This window comes from Ovis aries, chromosome 11 (genome assembly GCF_016772045.2).
Source record: "Ovis aries strain OAR_USU_Benz2616 breed Rambouillet chromosome 11, ARS-UI_Ramb_v3.0, whole genome shotgun sequence".
NCBI lineage: Eukaryota > Metazoa > Chordata > Mammalia > Artiodactyla > Bovidae > Ovis > Ovis aries.
The window spans coordinates 27929200-27949998 of record NC_056064.1 but is presented as its reverse complement, the minus strand read 5'-3'; the positions used below and the strand labels follow the sequence as shown (position 1 = coordinate 27949998).

Genomic DNA, 20799 nt, shown 5'->3' with positions numbered 1-20799 from the left:
TAGAATTCTATCACTTCCACTAGCTTTGTTCATGGTGATGCTTCCTAAGGCCCACTTGACTTCGCACTCCAGGATGTCTGACTCTAGGTGAGGGACCAGACCATAGGGGACCTGGTATACAAAGGCAGCTGATAACCCACTGTATGCTTGTGCCCAGGCTGCTGAAACAGAGCACTGCAGACTGGGTGGCTTAAACAATAGATTGAACTCTGTGTTTTTTCACAGTGGAGGATAAAAGTCCGAGATCACTGTGCGGCCAGGGCTGGCTTCTTCCGAGGTCTGTCTCCTTGGCTTGTGGACAGCCATCTCCTGGGAACTCATGTGGTCTTCCCTCTGCGTGTTTGTTCTGTTCTTCCAAGACCCCAGTCACGTTGGATTCAGCCCACCATTATGACCTCATTTTAACTTAATTACATTTGTGCAGACCCTTTCTTTAAATATAGTCTTGCTCTGAGCTAGTAGACATTAGGATTTCAGTATATGAATTTGGGGGTGGTGGGGACAACTCCACCCTAACACCCAATACCCTCAGAGGTAGTTGCAGTACAAGAGGCTTTCCAGGTTATGTGAAAAGTAGTAGGGACGTATTTGCTTGGAATACTGTTTATTCCTAGTAAGATAAAATCTGAAGATCTGCTTAGTCCAAGTTCATTTAGTAATTATTTTAGCTTTTTCTCTATAAAGTGGAATAGCAAATATGCCTGTGTCAGTAAGAAGCATGGCTGTGACTTTCAGATCTGAGGAAATTGAGCTGCATTTAGAGTTTCTGTCATTCCATGGATCATCAGAGTTGAGTCTGAGCCACAATTAAATCTTAAATTCTTTTTGCTGAAAGCCCTGTGTTTAGTGGCTATGCCATGGGGTGGGAGATAGCTACTAGCTTTGGTATGAGAGTGTTGTAAAGATTTTCAAGGACTTCGTAGTGGAGAATGTTTTATTTTACCACACAAATCAAGGTTCCAGTCTGTCCTGATTTCTAAACACCCCCCTCCCCCAAACCACATTCCAAATCCAAGAGAAACAGTTTTGTGCCCATTTGTCTCACTTTTGCCTAGAAAAGATAAACTGCTACTAACCAGTCCTGTCCTTTGGTCTAGAATGTGGTGATCCCATTATTAAAAGGTGAGGACTCAGCTGATGGGGACCTTGTGTTTGGGACAGAGAGACAGGTAGCTCTGTATTAGAGTCTACTGCTTCGTAGCCAGATACTGTAAGTCCTAGTGATGTAGAGCATTTATTGTCTCAGCGTTTCTGGGTGATGGTTCTGGTTCAGGGTCTGCCAGGAGGTCGTCATTACCGTGTGACTGGCTAGTGCTAAGCATCTGAAGGCTGCTGAGGCTAGAGGAGCTTAGCTTCCCAGCTTGTTACTTGGGTAGCTTTTGGCAAGAGGCCTCAGTTCCACAGGCTTCCCTGGTGGCTCAGAGAAAAAAAATCCGCCTGCCAGTGCTGGAGACACAAGTTCGATCCCTGGGTTGGGAAGATCCCCTAGAGAAGGGAATGGGAACCCACTCTAGTATTCTTACCTGGGAAATCCCATGGATGGAGGAGCCTGGCGGGCAACAGTCCATGGGGTTGCAAAAGAGTCAGACACAACAGCATCTAAAATAACAAATCTGTAATTTGTTATAGATACTGTAGATCAGTGGTTCTCAATTTGGGATCCCCTAGGGTTCCTATACTTGGCATCTCGTGGGTGGAGGCCAGGCATATTGCTGAACATTCCTCAGTGTACAGGATGCCCCACAACAGAGTTATCGTCACACATCAGTTATATGGAGGTTGAGAAACTCTCCTCTGATGTGCTCCTTTAAATGGTAGTCTAAATTAGGAAATTCATTGTAAAGTAGTAACTGTACATAGTCCCCTTAATGCTTGTTATTGGCACAGCTTGTCCAAAGGTTGATAAAGATTATTCTGGTGGGAACTTGTTTTACATTCTACTGGTGGGAAGAATTTCATAGATTGTTTGCAGGAAAATTGATTCTAGCAAGAATCACCCATCAATGTAAATTCTCAACAGACCTTGACTCAGCTGAAGTTCTGCCTTCCAAAGTGCTTGTGCTACTGAATAATCGTCACTAAGTATGCTCCATCTAATACAGTAAGAGCTAATCTTTTTAGAAAAGACTTTTGATTAAGGCAGTGTTGTTAGACATAGCTAATCATTCAACCAAGAAACAAAGATGCCTTTAAATTGCTGACTTTGAGTTTTAATTTTTAGAAAGTCAACTTTACGTTGATATGTATTGTATTTTTTTAAAGAAGGAGTTTCATAACCAGTTATTATTATCATAAGGCGTTAACTGCACAATAACACAAGAAGGTTGATTTTAGCAATAGTAGTTCCATTGATCAACTGTCATTCCACATTCAGTTAAAACATTTTGGCAGTCTTCAGTGGGTGTTGCTAACCCTGGTTCTCAGGGGGTTAGACAGTAGCCAGTGTAGACTCATTTTCAAATTTTACATGATTGGGTTTTTTTGTTGTGCATTTCAGTTAATTATTAATTAAGCACCTATACTTTGCTGGTCACTGTTCTGCTTACTTTTTATCTCCATTTGGATGTCTAATAGATTTCTCAAATTAACATATTCCAAATGGAACTTTTTTCTTTTTCTTTCGAAGTATCTTTTTGTAAGTCTTAGGTGAATAAACAATACCATCAAGTCACCCAGTTGCTTAAGTGTAAAACAGAATCAACAAAACCTAGAAAACCAAAATACCTAAGAGTCATCCTTGATTGAGCCTTTTTGTCATGGTTCATGTCCAGGCCAGGGGTGAATTGTGTGGGTCCACTTCCAGAACATACTTCCAGTCTGTCCAAGTTTCTCCATCTTTGTCCCCTATACTCCTCATTTGTCTCAAAACCTAAATCAGATCTGAGGAGGCTTCCCCTGTGTTCTCTCTCCCAGCCTCCTGCTGTTTTCCTTCATGGCACTTCCCGCAGTCTGTGGTTTGTGCTGTGCTCATCTGTGATTTCTTTCCTGCTGGAATATAAGATCCCTGATGGTAGGGGCCCTTTCCATCTTGCTTTCCAGATCCTTAGTTGCTGGCTCTGCCTCCCACGTACATAGTAGGTGTGTAGATGTCTTTGTGGAATCCATTCAGTTACAGTGTGGTTGCCTACTAAGTGCTAGACACTCTTTTAGACCCTTGGACTAACCAGTGGACAGAGCTCACCTTCATTTGGGTTTTAGCTTTTTGATCACTTGCCGTCACATACATTTGAGCTCAGGTAGCATGTTGCACATGCCAGGCTCTCTGGGAACATGCCTGCCTTAATTTTTTTGCTTTTTTTGTTTTTATAGTTGATTTGCAACATTGTGTTAGTTTCAGATATACAGCAAAAAGGATTCAGTTATACATACATATATATTTTTAGATTCTGTTCTGTTATAGGTTATTACAAGATATTAACCTATATCATTCGCAGTGCTATACAGTAAATCCTAGTGGCTTATCTGTTTCATATGTGGTAGTATATATCTGTTAATCCCATACTCTTAATTTATCCCTGTCCTCCCTTTCCCTTTGGTAGCCATAAGTTTGTTTCTTATGTCTGTGAGCCTGATTCTGTTTTGTAAATAAATTCATTTGCATTATTTTTTAGATTCCACATGTAAGCAGTATCATAAATGTGTCTGTCTTTGTCTAACTTACTTCACTCTGTATGATAATCTCTAGCTCCATCCATCTTGTTGCAGATGGCAGTTTCATTCTTTTTTATGAATGAGTTCTATTGTGTATGTGTATATGTGTATGTATGTATATATATACACATATACCACATTTTTATCCATTGTTGATAAACATGTTGATGGACATTTAGGTTGCTTCCATGTCTTGGCTATTATAAATAGTGTTGCTGTGAACATTGGGGTGCATATATCTTTTTGAATTCAAGTTTTTATCTTTTCTGGATATATGCCCAGGAACAGGATTGCTGGATCATATGGTAACTATTTTTAGCTTTTTAAGGAACCTGCATACTGTTTTCCATAGTGCTTATGCCCCAGATTTAGAAGTGTGGGCCTCTGGCCAGGAGGGAGGCTCTGGCACCATGGCTAGGCCAGGCCTGGGGTTGGGGTTGGTGTTGGACATCAACATGAAAGAGCAGTGTGATGTTAAAAGATGAATTGTGTGTCCAGTGGAATTCCATGTAGTCATTGTTTAAAGCCACGTGCTTGCAGTGAAAATATTTGAAACTATAAATTCCATAAACTTTAGAATCCATTTGTTTCCATTTCTTTGATCTGATATAGACGAGTAATTTCCTGAAGAATATCTTTTTTTCCAAAGATGCTAGCATATGGTTTGTATTAAAGGAGATTCTTTAGGAGAGTATTAGCCTTATGAAAATAATTGTTCACAGTTAGTCCAGCTCTCTGTTTACTGAGAAGTCAGATGCATTCCAGATGGAGAGGTTTATGTAAAATGAATCTCTTGTAATGAAACTTTGAAACAGGGATTTCAATTTCAAAATGATTGTATCGGCAGATACATCTTCCCTCAGAAAGTTTTAGTGGGGATCATTCTCCATACTTCCTCAAATCTTTTCCCTTTTTGTTCTTTTCTCTTTTTTTCCTTCCTTTGCAAAGATTTGAGCCAGTTTGGCAGTTCCCAAGTTATGTACCTCAAGGTATTAATAGCTAATTAGCTTCCAATCATTGGAGCCAGATAAAGGCTCCAGGTGACCTCCCTACTGCTTGGCTACCAATTTACAACGAAAGTGAGTCAGAGTTCTGTACCCTCACCTGTATTAGCCAGCAGGCACCAAAATCCGTTTTGTAGGTAAGTTGAACACAGTCGACACTCTGTCTTCAGTACTCTCACCCAGACTTCCCATAAAGACTTACTGAGGCCAACGTGACAGCATCCGAGGCAGGATGAGGTCTACACAGGGCATCCTTCGTCTTCCAAGTGAGCTGCTGCCCTCCCAGCCCTTGGGGCTTGCTGCAGCCCTGACACCCGGCCCACACCAGACTGGCTGGTGGACGTCTGTGTATTTCCAGTCAGACCAGTGCTCTTAATATTGCTCATTTTCCCCCAGGAATTTCAAACATCCATTATACTAAGTAACAAGGCCACTTAATTCACAAGAAAATTCATTTTACTAATTAACAAAGCTTCTGGTGTAGTTCGGAGATTAAAATAGCTAGAGCATTTAAAATAGCCATCTGGCCTTGGGATTGTGTCCTGGCTAATTACTTCCCGAATGAGTTTTCCCATTTAGGAGAAATAGCTACCTCCAAACTGGAGATTCTTCCTGGAGCAAACTCACTCACACACAGAGCACACTGTCTAGGCTACTGTGTTTTCTAGTACAGATCTTACAACAACTTTAAATACAAATTAGGAAGAAGGAAAAAAGTATTTTCAGAGCATGAAGACTGCATTGTCCCTGTAGTAAGGTGCTAACAGTGTAGGTTTAATTGCTATGGATATGTTGTAACCAACCACCAGAAAAAGTTCTAGAAAGTTGATGTCAATTCAGAAGGGATAAAATTCTTAAAGATAATTTTCTTATTTTCTTAATAGTATCAAAATATCCAAGTTGTCCTATTGCCTCTTTGAGTGAAATTCCTAACAGTTTCAGTTTTATATAACAGAGAGGATGCTAGTTGTCTGCGGTTCAGACTCTTGCAGGTAACGCACTGTCTTAGTTGTCCTTGGATCAGAACACAATGTGCATGGCGTCAGAATGCATCCTCTATCATTTATACATAACGTAAAATACTTGTCCTGTTTTTACTTTTTCCTTTTTGTCTTTCTTGATGAAATCCTGGTTGAATATTCTGAGTACCCCAATCTGACCTGTATGGAAATCAGATACAGAGCAGACATCTTCCACAGTGATTCAGTGGCCATGAGATTGAGCATACTCTGGGAGAAGGTGACGGACAGGGGAGGCTGGCATGCTGCAGTCCATGGGATCACAAAGAGTCCTGACTTAGGACATGACTTAGTGACTGAACGACAACAAAATCTTCCATAAGTTTCTTCATATCGTGTTTAAAAGACTGGAGGACCCAACCCACTTAATAGTAAAACTCAACTTGTTTTCCACTTTGGTCTAGATTTGTATGTTAACAAAAATGTTAATTCTGAAAGAGTGCTGATTCAGTATGTGAGGAGGTACTAATTTCCTTTGGGGTCGGGGGAGGGCTGGAGGGACACCCCCATCCACGGTGCTCACTCTCCAAGTGTAGGCTCACTCTCCCCACTTTCTTCATGATTTTTTGCCTGGGCCTTTTCATTCAGCCAAAAGATACTTGTCTGGCACTAACTGTAATGGTTAGAGCAGCTACAGGTGCTGGTTATGAAAAAGAAAGTGGACCGATGGTTAGGGAGCTGATATGCAAGTTAGGTGTTGTGTGCTGGTGACTTTGCTTGTTTATCCAAGTAAGTGATCACATGTCTAAAATAATCTGGGACATTTCTTTTTAGGTTACCTGTTCAGAAGCCCAAAATTTAGGGTGCTTTTTTTTTTCCTTCCAATTTCTCCTTTGAATGTAGCTTCCTTTTTTAGTTTATATTCTCCCATGAAGTAAAGGAAAAATAAGCTCTCCAAATATAAAATGGATTATGTTCAGTATAAGATTTTATTTTATTTTATTTATTTTTTTATTTTTTTTTCAGTATAAGATTTTAAAGTTATTAGAGTTCAACATTGCCAGTATGGTAACTTAGTCCTTTTGCCCCCAAAAAAGAATTTTTTAATGAATTTTGAACTTGTGATGCAGTGTAAAGAAAAGGGAATATAAAATAGTATAAGAAGTTGAAAGCTTTAACAGCATGTAGATTAATATATAAAAAAGAAATTAGACAAGTTATTGAAAGCTGAAAGTTAATATTACTATACAACAAAGTTTTAAGTGAAATACTCAGCAAGAATTAGGTGGTATGATATGATTTTGATTAACTTCCCTACAGTGTTAAAGAAAAGTTTGGAAAAGTATCTGAGCAGTGGCTTGGCAGTGTATTCTTTGCAGTTTTGAAGTAATAACATTATCTTGACTACTCTCTTTTAAAATAGCTATTTTTTTAGCTCAGTGAAGTATTGTATAAATGATACAGCTATTTAAAAGTTGTAAAGAATTGTAATCCTCATTATTATAACCATCAGGACCTGATTTTATTTTAGTTTCTTTTATGAAAAGTTCTAACTATCTGTGAGGACTGTTAGTTTTTAAACTTTATTCTTTCTTAAATGTCTTCCACATAAAAAAGATGGAATTGACTTATTTTAAAAAATAGAGTAAAACTCATTTCTCTCATAATTACCATATGATTCCTTTGGACCATTATATATAGAAAAATTAAGGGTTTCAGTAATCTTATCACTTTGATATATTAGTGATCTTTTCTGTATTTTGTAACATTTTGCTGTCATCATCCTGGGAGTTGATTCATCATTACTCACCAGTCATCCCCAACAGTGTTAAAGCAAGACCAGAATAATAGAGAGCAACGGAACTGCCTAGCAGGAGGCTATCACAGTGACTCCTGCATTGCCCTGTAGTTTGCTTATGGCCCAAAGAATTGCACTCTCTTTCAAGACGGTATGAAGGAGTGCCGCAGAGAGCAGTTTTTAGTCTACTTTTAGCTTTCAGTGAACATAGTTGAAATATCAAAAGTTTTCACCAAAATGGCCAAGAGAAAAGAGTGACAGAGGAACACATTTCACAACTATTAGATGAATGAGAGGATGAATGCAGAGAGATAGGCAGCATTGTAGACTCTTAACGATGATGGTGAACTTGGTTCCATAAGTCTCAGATTGAGTCTCCAAATGGTGTAGCCTTGAATTTTCTCAGATTCAAGAACAGTGTATTTCTAAAGACCAAAAGGAAATATGTCTTTGGCATCCAGTTAATCTTTCAAGAGGAAGAATTTCCTCACTCAGAATGTTGTAATAAGGATCTGGACCACTGGTGTTCTGAATGACCGAGTGACATCTTTTGTGATGTTTGTGGATCAGCATTTATCCAGTATGGTTTATAAAAGGACAAATGCTGAAGGCAAAATTGTATATGAAAGTGATTAAAAGGAAGTGGATGGTGTCGAAATGAAGAGATTCATTGGATTGACCATTCTAATTGGTGCTTGTAAATCTAAAAATGAAAATGTTTTACAGTTATAGATCGAAAAAGATCTTCCTCTCTTCACAGAATTACGGACTGTCAGACGTTTTCGGTATTCTTCCAGTATTGCATTCTGACAATGCAAAGGCAATAGTGAGTGAGAACCTGTTGTCAGAAGAGAATAAAGGTGTTTATGGTTGCCACTCTGAATAGCTGTGTGCCCAGACTTGAAAATAATGAGTAGTTTTCCTTACAATTTAGAAGTTGAAATCAGACTGCTCTGTTATCATGGACTGCCACTCTCTGTCATAGTTTTAAGAGAACTCGAAACAAGCACAGAACCTCCCTTTAAATTACTGTTAAGCTTGAAGCTAATGAATGTACTTGATAAAACCGAAAGACTACTCACCTGCACCTGACTATCAGGGGAATCCTTTCTCTGTTCCCTTAGCACTGTCTCTCAGTCCCCTGGATGTGCTTGGGCCATGTTGTTCTGCAGGTGCTGAAAAAGTACAGCCTTGCTTCTCCTGGAGTTGTGGGTCATTGTGTCAGCATCTCTCAATGCCTCAACCATTTTATTTGTATTAACTGTTATTTGTGTAAACTGTTATTTGTATTAACTGTTCTTATTAAGTCCTCTTACATAATATCACTAGTCCATCTGAAAAGGAGGAAAAGTTTTTTCTCCTGTTTAAAGAAAAATCCAAACAAAACTTTCTCTCCCTTCATGAAATAAAACTAACCAAATAAGCAAGCAAATTGTCATTTTTATTTTGTGACTCTAAAGTAGTTCACAAATTCTCTATGGGAGTAATTGTTAAATGCTCACCAGCAGCCTCTTAAAGATGGATTTGGATGGTAGTCAATAGAATTTAAATCGTTACCTCCTTAAGTTCTGTGACACAAAGATCCACTTTTAAGCTTGAGGGTGTTGCTGATATTGGTGTCACCATCCTCTTTTTCAGTTTCACGTTCTGTTAATGTATTCTGTTGTACCCATATACTCAGTTGCAAATGTTAGACCCATGTCCAGAGTTGTTTCAGTTTAACCAGTGTTTTGATAATTTATAAACGTAGTGAGTGACTTTATACATAACTGTTTGAGAGGTGCTAAGAGGCATGCTTTTGCTCAGAATGCTCTTGCTTCATCAAGGAATCATGTGTTTTACCTCCCTCTCAAACACTTTCGGGTTTAGTGGCATCCAAAGCAGACCCTTAGCGAAGTGTGCATCTGTCACTGTGATGGCCTGATACTTCAGCTGTATCAGACTAGCCATGCATTTCCTGTGCTGAGCAAGGCTTTCAGCTCCTGGACTGTACACTGCTGTGTTGATCTGCATCTCTGTCCATATACCAGTACCACACCTTCTTAATTATCTTATAGCTTCTTGAAATCAAGTAGTGCGAAAAGATCCTAGAGCTCTCAAAATCCTTGTGACTTCTTTAGGTCTTCTTCATTTCCCTTAAATTTTGGAATCTGCTTGTCCATGTCCACTGAGAAGCCGTCCCATCCTTTGCCTTTTCCTGCGATGAATAGTTGTAGTATGTTTACAAATATCAGTCCTTAGCAGTCCTGGGATTCTTGATCATTGTTGTGTTCCTTGGTTTTACAAAGTATATTTAATTTGGCCTTTTATATCTATATTTACAAGTAAGATATTTGCTTTTATTTTGCTTTCTGATATGTTTTTTATGATATGTTTGCCAGCTTGTATATTCAGTGTTATGATAACTTTATAAAATGGATTGTGAAAGAATCACTATTTTCTGTTTCCCTTGAAACAGTTATGTGTGTTGTAAGATAATTCAATATTCCTTAAGGAATTTGCTAAACTATTTAAGACCAATCCATCATTTTTAAAGGAGTAATTATATTTTATTATTTTCTGTGTTTATGGTCTATTCAACTTTTCTCTTGTTTTTCTTTGAATGAGTTTTTGTTTTCTTAGGAAATCATCTTTATTTTTCACTTTTCTCAAATCTGGCATTAGAGGACTAGATACAGTGTTCTTTTAAAGCTATTAAAATCTTTCAGATTATTTAGAAGAACTTTTAAAAAGTTTTAAATGGTTAGCATTTCATTTTTATTATGTCTAGTAAAGTAACCTACCCCAGCCCTAAGTTTATTGAGGCTTTTTCTTTCCCTTTTATTTGGGTTAATATAATTAAGATTCCATTTTTATAACCAACTTGTGGATACATGACACAGTAACTTTGGCTTATTTATTATAGTGTTCAGATCTTCTGTGTCCTTAATTTATTTTCAGCATTTTTTTTTTTTTTGTAATTTATTTTCAGGGCAAGTTTATTCGGATCAACTTTGATGTAACTGGCTATATTGTTGGGGCCAACATTGAAACATGTATCCTTTTTCATAATTATTCAAAATAGAGAATTGATTTCATCTTCCTGCAGCCTGGTGGCCATCCTCTGTGATGCCTCTTCCATTTCCCAGATGATAAAACTCAAGCCCAGAGAAATTGTGACTTGTTTAGATACCTTCAACTACTGAATATGAACTCCAAAGTGATATTTTGTTGTTGTTTGTTTTTGACACTGGGTCATGATCTGGTCACGTGGCTGGGGAAGTGGAGGGTCCCACTAAGGTGAGAACACCTGTATAGGCAAATGGATCCAGGAAGTGTTTGTGTGCTCATAGCACATTTAGGTGAATAACATCTTCAGTTACTGCTGTATTAGCCCATTTTTCTCCCCATTTACTTTTGATATTAGTAGAGTGACCATGTCCTATTAAAACAAACCTTATAATCTACAGAGGTGAAGCAGTTTCAGTTAGTGTTAAGCAGAATAAAGTCAGAGGGGAAAAAAACAGTCAAACACATAGACTAGTCCTAAGAAATGTCGCAAGCATAGAAGAGCCTTAAGGAATGATGGATCTATGGAGAGAATTAGTTTGATTAAAAAGAATAAATTAGAAATGACTCTGAATGATAATGTCCGAATTAGGAAATAACAGCTGACAGTTCTCTATACTTGTTAATACTCTTTGTGATAGATACCGTTTCTGGCCCTCCGGTCAGGCATGAATCAGATTTTTTCCTGTTAATTCAGAACTATATTTTATGTCTCTAAATATGTTCAGAGCCAGAAAACAAAGCAAACACTTGAACATGACAGGCAAGTGGATCCAGAGCAGGGGTCCCCAGCCTCTGAGATCTAACAAGTGATGATCTGAGGAGGAACTAATGTAATAATAATGGAAATAAAGTACACAATAAATGTAATGTGCTTGAATCATCCCCAAACCATCCCCACTCTGGTCCATGGAAAAATCATCTTCCACAAAACCAATTCCTGGTGCCAAAAGGGTTGGCAACCGCTGCGCTAGAGTCCCTTCATGTTGAAGAGATCCTTCATGTGCAGGCACGCTTCACCGAATGTGGAGGGTGTGTTTGGGGTAGTCCAATTTTTAACTAAAATTAGGCTGTATGCACGTACACAGTTTGCTTTGGTGGCCCCAGGAAGATTAATTCAGAGAAGATAATTCTCTCCCAAAGCAGTAAAACTGAGACTCTTGGGAGTCCAGTGTGACTGTCAATGCAGAGATATTCCAGGAGCATCCAGACTCAGTGGACAGAGAAACCAAACAGGCCCCAGATCCACGCCCCAAATACCCACACGGGGCTGCGGTGTTCTGACACACAGGTGCTAACTGACTGGAGTGGTACCAGAGTTACACGTATTTTGGAGTCCAGCAAAGTTCTGGTTTCTGACTGTGCTGTTTGAGTAATTTCTTTGTGCCCTGGTTTCCTTCTTTGTGAAATTGCAATAATAAGTCTGCTGTTTCAAGGCTTTTCCACCTCAGACAACTTGGCTTTCCTTTTTTTATAGCATCTCACGGCTCCTTGTGTCAGGGTAGTGTGGGTGGAGGAGGGGTGAGGGAAGTGCTCTGATTTCCAAGCTCTCTGCAAGTTCACAGGTTCTAGAAGATTAGTGAGAAACAGAAGTTGCATATCTTTTCTTTTTCCACATACAAAATTCAGTCATTTAGAGTGATTCACTGCAGACTAGTTTCTGTATTCTAAAGAAAGAAAAATCTTACAAATTAAATGTGTACAGACACTGAGAGGAGACCACCTTTTCACTGTCACCCTTAACCACCGTTGCTCAGACCTTCTGGAAAAATCTCGTGCTGTTCGTCAAGCAAAAGATGAGCGTACTTTTCATATCTTTTACCAGTTGTTATCTGGAGCAGGAGAACATCTGAAGTGTAAGTTACAGATTTTTTTCTTACTGTTTTATGTTCAGTTAAATATCTTTTATAATACTTTTTTTTAAGAAAGAGAACAGTTGCAGAATTATGCACACACACATACCAAAATTCTAGCTGGCTCAATTATGAAAGTGAAATTGAACTTCAAGCCATGGGATAGGTACTTTAAGTGGCAATCATATGGGTGGTGTTATATTATCTTTTGTACTTTTCTTTTAAAATAATTTCAAATTTGAAGGCATATGATATGTTTTATACAAATTTTGTTTCAAAATTTGTAAATATAAAAGTAATGAAAAATAAATTTATTTAATAAAGTGAAATTGAATACATGTGTGTATTCCTAGATTTACAACTGAATGTATCTTATCCTTCCAGTAGTACTAGAAAGAGCCTGTGTGGATTTTTATTTATTTTGTGAATCACAAAGACCAGAATTTTAGAGTTGGACAGGTAAAAAGTAAGTTCTTTCCTGGGTCAGAATTTTGCTGGGTCAGAAGAAGATACACAACTTTTTGGTTTCTTCTGAGTCTCAGAGTAAATTCTGCTTCTCTAGAATTAGTATGTATGTTATTTAGATATCACAATAGACATGTAAAACCCTACAGTCCTTTTCTCACTTGAGATATAGGCTTTTACTAACCATGGATCATCTGTGGAAGCATTAAACCCAGAAATTAGTTAAAGACCTGCAAGGGAAAAAAAATAAGCAGCAAATAGAGTAATTGCCGTTGAGAGACTAAAATTTCAAGGGTATTCAATAGATAATGCTGAGGGAAGAAAACCCTCATTTTCAGCCTGGCAGACTGAAAGCAGTAATGAATCAAGAAAATAACTGTTAAAAGAAGGAATTTTTTTTTTTTTTTTAAGCAATACCCAGTGGAAGCTCCATGTGATGTAGATAAGAATTAAGGGGTTGGTGTGATCAGGAGAAGTTCTCTGCAGGAGAGCCAGTGACACACAAAGCCAGACGCCCAGATACCATCTGCTGTAGGGAAAACCACGTTTTACTATTTTGCACGCTCTTCTTTTCTTAAGAACACATTTATTGAAAAGGAGCTTGTTCTTTCTTATTCATGTCCCCTGAAATAAGAGAGTCAGTGGGCATGTCTGTTATAATACCCGGTCAGACTAGTGCTGCGTCAGACATCGCTCTCAAAGGCAAATGGACCACTAAGCAGACTGACGTGGAGAAAGGGCTCCAGGGTGCTGGCTGGCTCAGGACTTGGCGGGCCCACGTTCCACACCAGGAACACAGAGTATGGGTTTGAAGGCTCCTCCTCAAAAGATGTCTGAAGTATTTAAATCTGGAAACAATAAAGTTTAGTTATCTGGAAAATTGATATCATTTCCCAGCTATCTGATTTCAAATATTGTATAAACCACTGTCCCAAAAGCCCCTGTTGACATTTCTGTTGTTTACATCATCATTTCTTTCACTGTACAGATCATGGAAGACTGTGTATTTAATGTGAGAATGTAAAATGTGGTGGTGGATCAGATGTTTTTCTGTCCTGTGGGTCCAGTTTGAAGATGGGGCTGTGCTTCAGTCTGTTGATGACTATTTATGACGTTGTATTCTGTTTTCTTTCAGCTGATTTGCTCCTTGAAGGATTTAATAACTACAGATTTCTCTCCAATGGCTATATTCCTATTCCGGGACAACAAGACAAAGATAACTTCCAGGAGACAATGGAGGCGATGCATATAATGGGCTTCTCCCATGAAGAGATTCTGTGTATGTGTGATTTCTCTTAATAAGATTCTGATGCTCAGTTTTACCAAGACTTATAAGTTAGGGGTAAAAAACCTAAACTAGAGAATGATTGTGAAATTAATGGGACCTGCCTCTTAATTTTATGAAATCCTGAGACTCATCTTTCTGAAAAGTTTTGTATAGCTAATTTTTAGCACAAAATACATTAGAATATGTCCTCTACATTTTGATATCATATCTTAATTTTTTTTTAATATCAACATACAGCAATGCTTAAAGTGGTATCTTCAGTGCTTCAGTTTGGGAATATTTCTTTCAAAAAGGAGCGAAACACTGATCAAGCCTCCATGCCGGAAAATACAGGTAGGCTGATGAACACTGATTTTATTTCTGTTTCTATGGCCTGTTGTGTTCTCCAAAAATGTGTTACAACACGAGCATAAAAGCATCCTGAGGTGTCTCCCATGAGGCTCCACATGCCTACATAAGGGTCAGTCAGATTCCAGAGAGGAGGGAGGAGGATGGAGTGCCAGCTGAGGAGCAGGTGTGGGGACCCTGCCTTAGTGACGGGGGTTAGGACGTGGGAGTGGGCTGAAGAGACCACACAGCTCGTGCCTAAGGGAGCTGCAGCTGTTGGCTTCCAGCCAGTTTTCTCCTTGCCAGAATGCAGGTCCAGGGCTGGAACCAGAACCGATTTTTCAGAGGAAGGTGGAAACCTAGATTTTAATATGAAATTTTCAAACTTTTAAATATTAAAAATGGATTCAAATTCACAGCAGTTAAAAACAAAAATTTGTGAACCATAAGGAAATGGCAACCCATTCCAGTACTCTTGCTTAGAAAATTCCATGGATGGAGGAGCCTGGTGGGCTACAGTCCATTGGGTTGCAAAGAGTCGGACACGACTGAGCGACTTCACTTCAAAATGTGTTTGTAAGCCTTGTGAGGTCTGCTTCTGACAGTCTGGAGACACAAAGAAAGCTGAGGCATCTGTGCCTGGTCACCAGAACGTTCTTTTGCCTCCCAGGAGCATCCTTCTTTCCTTTTCTTGATTCATTTATAGAACAACTGTTTTTTAAAAGCCAAAATGGCTCCAGTGTCATTGCCTCCTGGTTGTTCATTACATCCCCAGTAATAGAAGTAACATTAATTGCTTTGTATTGAATAAGAAGCTTTAAATAATTACAACTCTATAAATTTTCTTGAATTATATTACCTATATTAGGTAGTTGCTGCTGCTGCTAAGTCACTTCAGTCGTGTCCAACTCTGTGCTACCCCAGAGACGGCAGCCCACCAGGCTCCCCCGTCCCTGGGATTCTCCAGGCAAGAACACTGGAGTAGGTTGCCATTTCCTTCTCCAATGAGTAAAAGTGAAAGTGAAGTCACTCAGTTGTGTCCAACTCTTCGCGACCCCATGGACTGCAGCCCACCGGGCTCCTCTGTCCATGGGATTTTCCAGGCAAGAGTACTGGAGTGGGGTGCCATTGCCTTCTCCGTATTAGGTAGTAGTGGTGGTTAATTAACACTTGCACTGTTGCAATGTGCCAGAGTTTGTACTTTGTAATTACAGCATGATTTAAACATATGCAAGGGGAGAGCAGAGTGGAAGGACCTCCTACCACGTTCTTGTCTCCTGGCATAGACGACCACCAGCCCATGGCCTGTGTTTCATTTACACCACTTCCCCTTTCCTAGATTATTTCAAAGCAAATCCCAGATACTTCATTTGTAAACATTTCAGTCTGATGCTCAACTCAAGATCAGAAAATGAGGGCTTGAAGTGGATATATACACCTGGACTTCTGTTTGTATTGATATTTCTGCTTTCTCTTACCAGAGTTTTTTAGGTTATCAGTATTTTAAAAATTTTTAATTCTGGTAAAATTACACATAACAAAATCTGTCATTTTAACCCTTTTTTATGCATATAGGTCAATAATATATATTCACATTATCATGCAGTCACTCTGTAGACTTCATCTTGCAAACTTAAACTCTGAAACAAGTCCCCGGACCCCATCCCCCAGCAACCGCCATTCTACTTTGTCTCTATGAATAGGACTAGTCTGGGTACCTCGTATAAGCAGAATCATTCAGTGCTTGTCTTTTGTGACCGGCTTATTTTATCAGGTTAATATATTATTAAATGTTAATTTCCCATGGCATTTTTACATGTTGGTATCAAAATGGCATTTTTCAGAAAAGTCTTATTCTCTGCTATCATTAATAGGACTAAAACTAAAATTACTAAATTTACTAAAATTACCTTCGTCAGCACATCACTATGAAAACCAAGAAAAGTCTGCCAGGTCTAACCACCGATCTGTGGGGTGGCGGGCGCCAGAGGCATGTGTTCAGTGACTGCGGGGCACAGTCAGGGTGAAGGGCTCCAATCCCAGTGACACCCAAACATCTACCTGCTCCCCACTGGAGTTTTCTCAGTGATATTGGCAGATTATTACCTTTTAGATTGAAAATGACTATAAAGAAAAACAAAAGTGGCAAATAACAGAGTATTAAGGCTTAGAAGTAGAAAATGTAATAAGGGACCTTGTTTTCCTTGTGGAGGACAGTAAGCCAAGATAGAGTCACTCTATGAAGTGTGTGTTTTAGCCTCTAAAATGATGTTTATCATCACAAAAAAGAATGTGAGCAATTTGCTTTTTCTACCTCTGTGTATTTTTCAGCTTCCCACCCAACACGTATACACATGCATACCTATGTACATTAGCTGAAAGGAGCCAGGATGTAGAGGGTGAGGAGGGCAGTTGGTGAGAAGACTCAGAAACCAAAGGAGGTATTCCCTGAGGCACAGCCTCCCTGCCCACCCCGGGGTGCTGCTGGGTGGCCAGCAGTTCACGTGGATCAGAGGAGTGGGACGCAGTGCATCTTTCAGAATGAACTTGGTTATGCCTCTACATGACTCAAAATGTGCTTATCCTTAGAGAATTTTATTGTTATTTTAACCCCTAATCAAACATTTATTAGTAATTGGAACACTTGTTGGACCTTAGTGACATTAGGCAGTGAACTTCTGGTGAGAAAAGTGCCCTAAATTTGATGAGAATCCACAATAACAAAATTAGCAGCTTTTTAATGTGAGCCATGTAATCAAATAATTGATTTTTAAAATCCCTTAGGTTTCTTGCCTACTAAAGTACCAGGATCACTCTGTAGGCATGACAAATTATCTTGGTAACATGGTGATTTAAAATATTTTGAATACCATTTTTCTCATTCTCTGCATTATCCATGACTTCTAAGACTTAGTAACTTCTATCTATTAAGCTATCCAGAGTAAGTAATTGCTGACTAATCATCTCTTACGGCCTAAGGATAAGTGTTGTTAATATGAAAGGATGAAGGTAGTTTTTATAAGACCTAACACCTGTCTAACCTTAAGACTTATATTTAATTTCTTAATACAGTTAGGTGATTACTAAGGTATTTCAACTGTTTATTGAATGTGCTATGATGAGGTCGGTAAGGAGGCCTGGTATTTAGGAGGCCTTTTACCCTCTAGTTGCACAGAAGCTCTGCCATCTTCTTGGCATGAATGTGATGGAGTTCACGCGGGCCATTCTCACCCCCCGGATCAAGGTCGGCCGAGACTACGTGCAGAAAGCCCAGACCAAAGAACAAGTAAGTTTAACACAGTTATCACACAGTTGTTGCTTGAGTGATTGATAACCGTGGTCATGACACCTTCTGATTGGCATGTAGCAAACAGAACCAATAAAAGCTCCATCATCCACGTGTTTCTTGGTACTAGTTGACTGTTTTCTTGCAGAAAATTTTTAGAGGTGACTTATAAAAAAGGAAGTTTGAAATATAACCTTGAATTTTCCCCAGGTAGATGAACCATCCAGGAGGAAAAAGCTGTGTACCCCAGCATCCTACCCAGCAGGATGCCTGATTGATCCCTTGTTCCTGTAAGGGGAGGAGGGCCCAGCACCGGGAATGTAGCAGTTAGAATCACCTGTTTCATGGTGGACTCTGGGCTGATAACGCTGCACAGAAGCCCAGGGGCAGGGGAAGGAAGTCATTTTTCCTGGGCATTTTCATCCATCTCCTACACTGATTATCTCCAGTCTGTACCTAATTGTACTAATATCCTCTGTTGATGTGTAAAACAGACATGATTAAGCAGTAAGTGCTCTTTTAGGGTTTGGAGGGCACTGTAGATCATTAAATTCCCTCCATCTAACAGCTTTTAGTGTTTTGCTGAGATTATTTTCAGACTAAAAGGTTGCTGTTGTCTAATTACAGGCAGATTTTGCAGTAGAAGCTTTGGCAAAAGCTACCTATGAGCGGCTGTTCCGCTGGCTCGTTCACCGCATCAATAAAGCTCTGGACAGGACCAAACGGCAAGGGGCTTCCTTCATTGGGATCCTGGACATCGCTGGATTTGAGATTTTTGAGGTATGTCACTCTCCCTCCTGCTCTTCTTGCTTCTGTTTATTCTTTCATCAAATAATCTTTCAGGCTCACAGTGTACCAATTGCAGTGCCAGGCACCAGGGATATGATGGCAGATAAGCAGGTATAGTCCCTGCCATTCTAGTAGAGAGTCAAACATTAAGTAACAGAAAAACCACCAAATTCTCGGGATTTTGAATAATGAAGTGAGAAGAGGGCTGTGATGGAAGGAATTGGGGAGACCCACAGTGCAAAGTGTGTCTGCAGCTGTTAAGAGCTTAGCATGAGAAGCCCCAGCCTCAGGAAGAATCCCCGGCAAAATGAGAGTAGGTCTAGTGGTCCTGCGGGAGAGAGAAGTTGTTAGATGTTCAGTCCAGTTCAGTCGCTCAGTTGTGTCCGACTCTTTGCGACCCCATGAATCGCAGCATGTCAGGCCTCCCTGTCCATCACCATCTCCTGGAGTTCACTCAAACCCACGTCCATCAAGTTGGTGATGCCATCCAGCCATCTCATCCTCTGTCATCCCCTTTTCCTCCTGCCCCCAATCCCTCCCAGCATCAGAGTCTTTTCCAATAAGTCACCTCTTTGCATGAGGTGGCCAAAGTACTGGAGTTTTAGCTTTAGCATCATTCCCTCCAAGGAACACCCAGGGCTGATCTCCTTTAGAATGGACTGGTTGGATCTTGCAGTCCAAGAGACTCTCAAGAGTCTTCTCCAACACCACAGTTCAAAAGCATCAATTCTTCTGCACTCAGCTTTCTTCACAGTCCAACTCTTACATCCATACATGACCACTGGAAAAACCATAGCCTTCACTAGACAGACCTTTGTTGGCAAAGTAATGTCTCTGCTTTTGAATATGCTGTCTAGGTGGGTCATAACTTTTCTTCCAAGGAGTAAGTATCTTTTAATGTCATGGCTGCAGTCACCATCTGCAGTGATTTTGGAGCCCAAAAAAATAAAGTCTGATACTGTTTCCTGTGTTTCCCCATCTATTTGCCATGAAGTGATGGGAATAGATGCCATGATCTTCGTTTTCTGAATGTTGAGCTTTAAGCCAACTTTTTCACTGTCTTTTTTCACTTTCATCAAGAGGCTTTTAGTTCCTCTTCACTTTCTGCCATAAGGATGGTTTCATCTGCATATCTGAGGTTATTGATATTTCTCCCAGCAATCTTGATTCCAGCTTGTGCTTCTTCCATCCCAGCGTTTCTCATGATGTACTCTGCATTGAAGTTAAATAAGCAGGGTGACAATATACAGCCTTGACGTACTCCTTTTCCTATTTAGAACCAGTCTGTTGTTCCATGTCCAGTTCTAACTGTTGCTTCCTGACCTGCATATAGGTTTCTGAAGAGGCAGGTCAGGTGCTCTGATATTCCCATCTCTTTCAGAATTTTCCACAGTTCATTGTGATCCACAGTCAAAGGCTTTGACATAGTCAATAAAGCAGAAATAGATGTTTTTCTGGAACTCTCTTGCTTTTCCATGATCCAGCGGATGTTGGCAATTTGATCTCTGGTTCCTCTGCCTTTTCTAAAACCAGCTTGAACATCTAGAAGTTCATGGTTCACATACTGCTGAAGCCTGGATTGGAGAATTTTGTGCATTACTTGACTAGCGTGTGAGATGAGTACAGTTGTGCAGTAGTTTGAGCATTCTTTGGTATTGCCTTTCTTTGGGATTGGAATGAAAACTGACCTTTTCCAGTCCTGTGGCCACTGCTGAGTTTTCCAAATTTGCTGGCATATTGAGTGCAGCACTTTCACAGCATCATCTTTCAGGATTTGAAAGAGCTCAACTGGAATTCCACTAACCTCCACTAACTTTGTTCGTAGTGATGTTTCCTAAGGCCCACTTGACTTCACATTCCAGGATGTCTGGCTCTAGATGAGTGATCATACCATCGTGATTATCTTGGTCGTGAAGATCTTTTTTGTACAGTTCTTCTGTGTATTCTTGCCACCTTGTCTTAATATCTTCTGCTTCTGTTAGGTCCATACCATTTCTGTCCTTTATCGAGCCCCATCTTTGCATGAAATGTTCCCTTGGTATCTCTAATTTTCTTGAAGAGATCTCTAGTCTTTCCCATTCTGTTGTTTTCCTCTATTTCTTTGCATTGATCGCTGAGGAAGGCTTTCTTATCTCTTCTTGCTATTCTTTGGAACTCTGCATTCAGATGCTTATATCTTTCCTTTTCTCCTTTGCTTTCCACTTCTCTTCTTTTCACAGCTATTTGTAAGACCTCCCCAGATAGCCATTTTGCTTTTTTGCATTTCTTTTCCATGGGGATGGTCTTGATCCCTGTTTCCTATACAATGTCACGAACCTCCCTCCATGGTTT

At 39.6% G+C, this 20799-nt stretch overlaps 1 protein-coding gene across 9 annotated transcripts in view; it reads left to right on the top strand.

The window, feature by feature from the left end:
* MYH10 (myosin heavy chain 10) overlaps positions 1-20799 on the top strand; it is a 155623-nt gene that overhangs the window by 86240 nt on the left and 48584 nt on the right. For all 9 annotated transcript variants that reach the window (XM_060394825.1, XM_060394827.1, XM_027974903.3 and 6 more), the window contains 6 exons: positions 10384-10447; positions 12218-12316; positions 13914-14057; positions 14304-14399; positions 17561-17679; positions 18307-18459. In XM_060394825.1, the coding sequence (XP_060250808.1) occupies positions 10384-10447; positions 12218-12316; positions 13914-14057; positions 14304-14399; positions 17561-17679; positions 18307-18459 (675 nt within the window). The remainder of the gene's footprint in view (positions 1-10383; positions 10448-12217; positions 12317-13913; positions 14058-14303; positions 14400-17560; positions 17680-18306; positions 18460-20799) is intronic.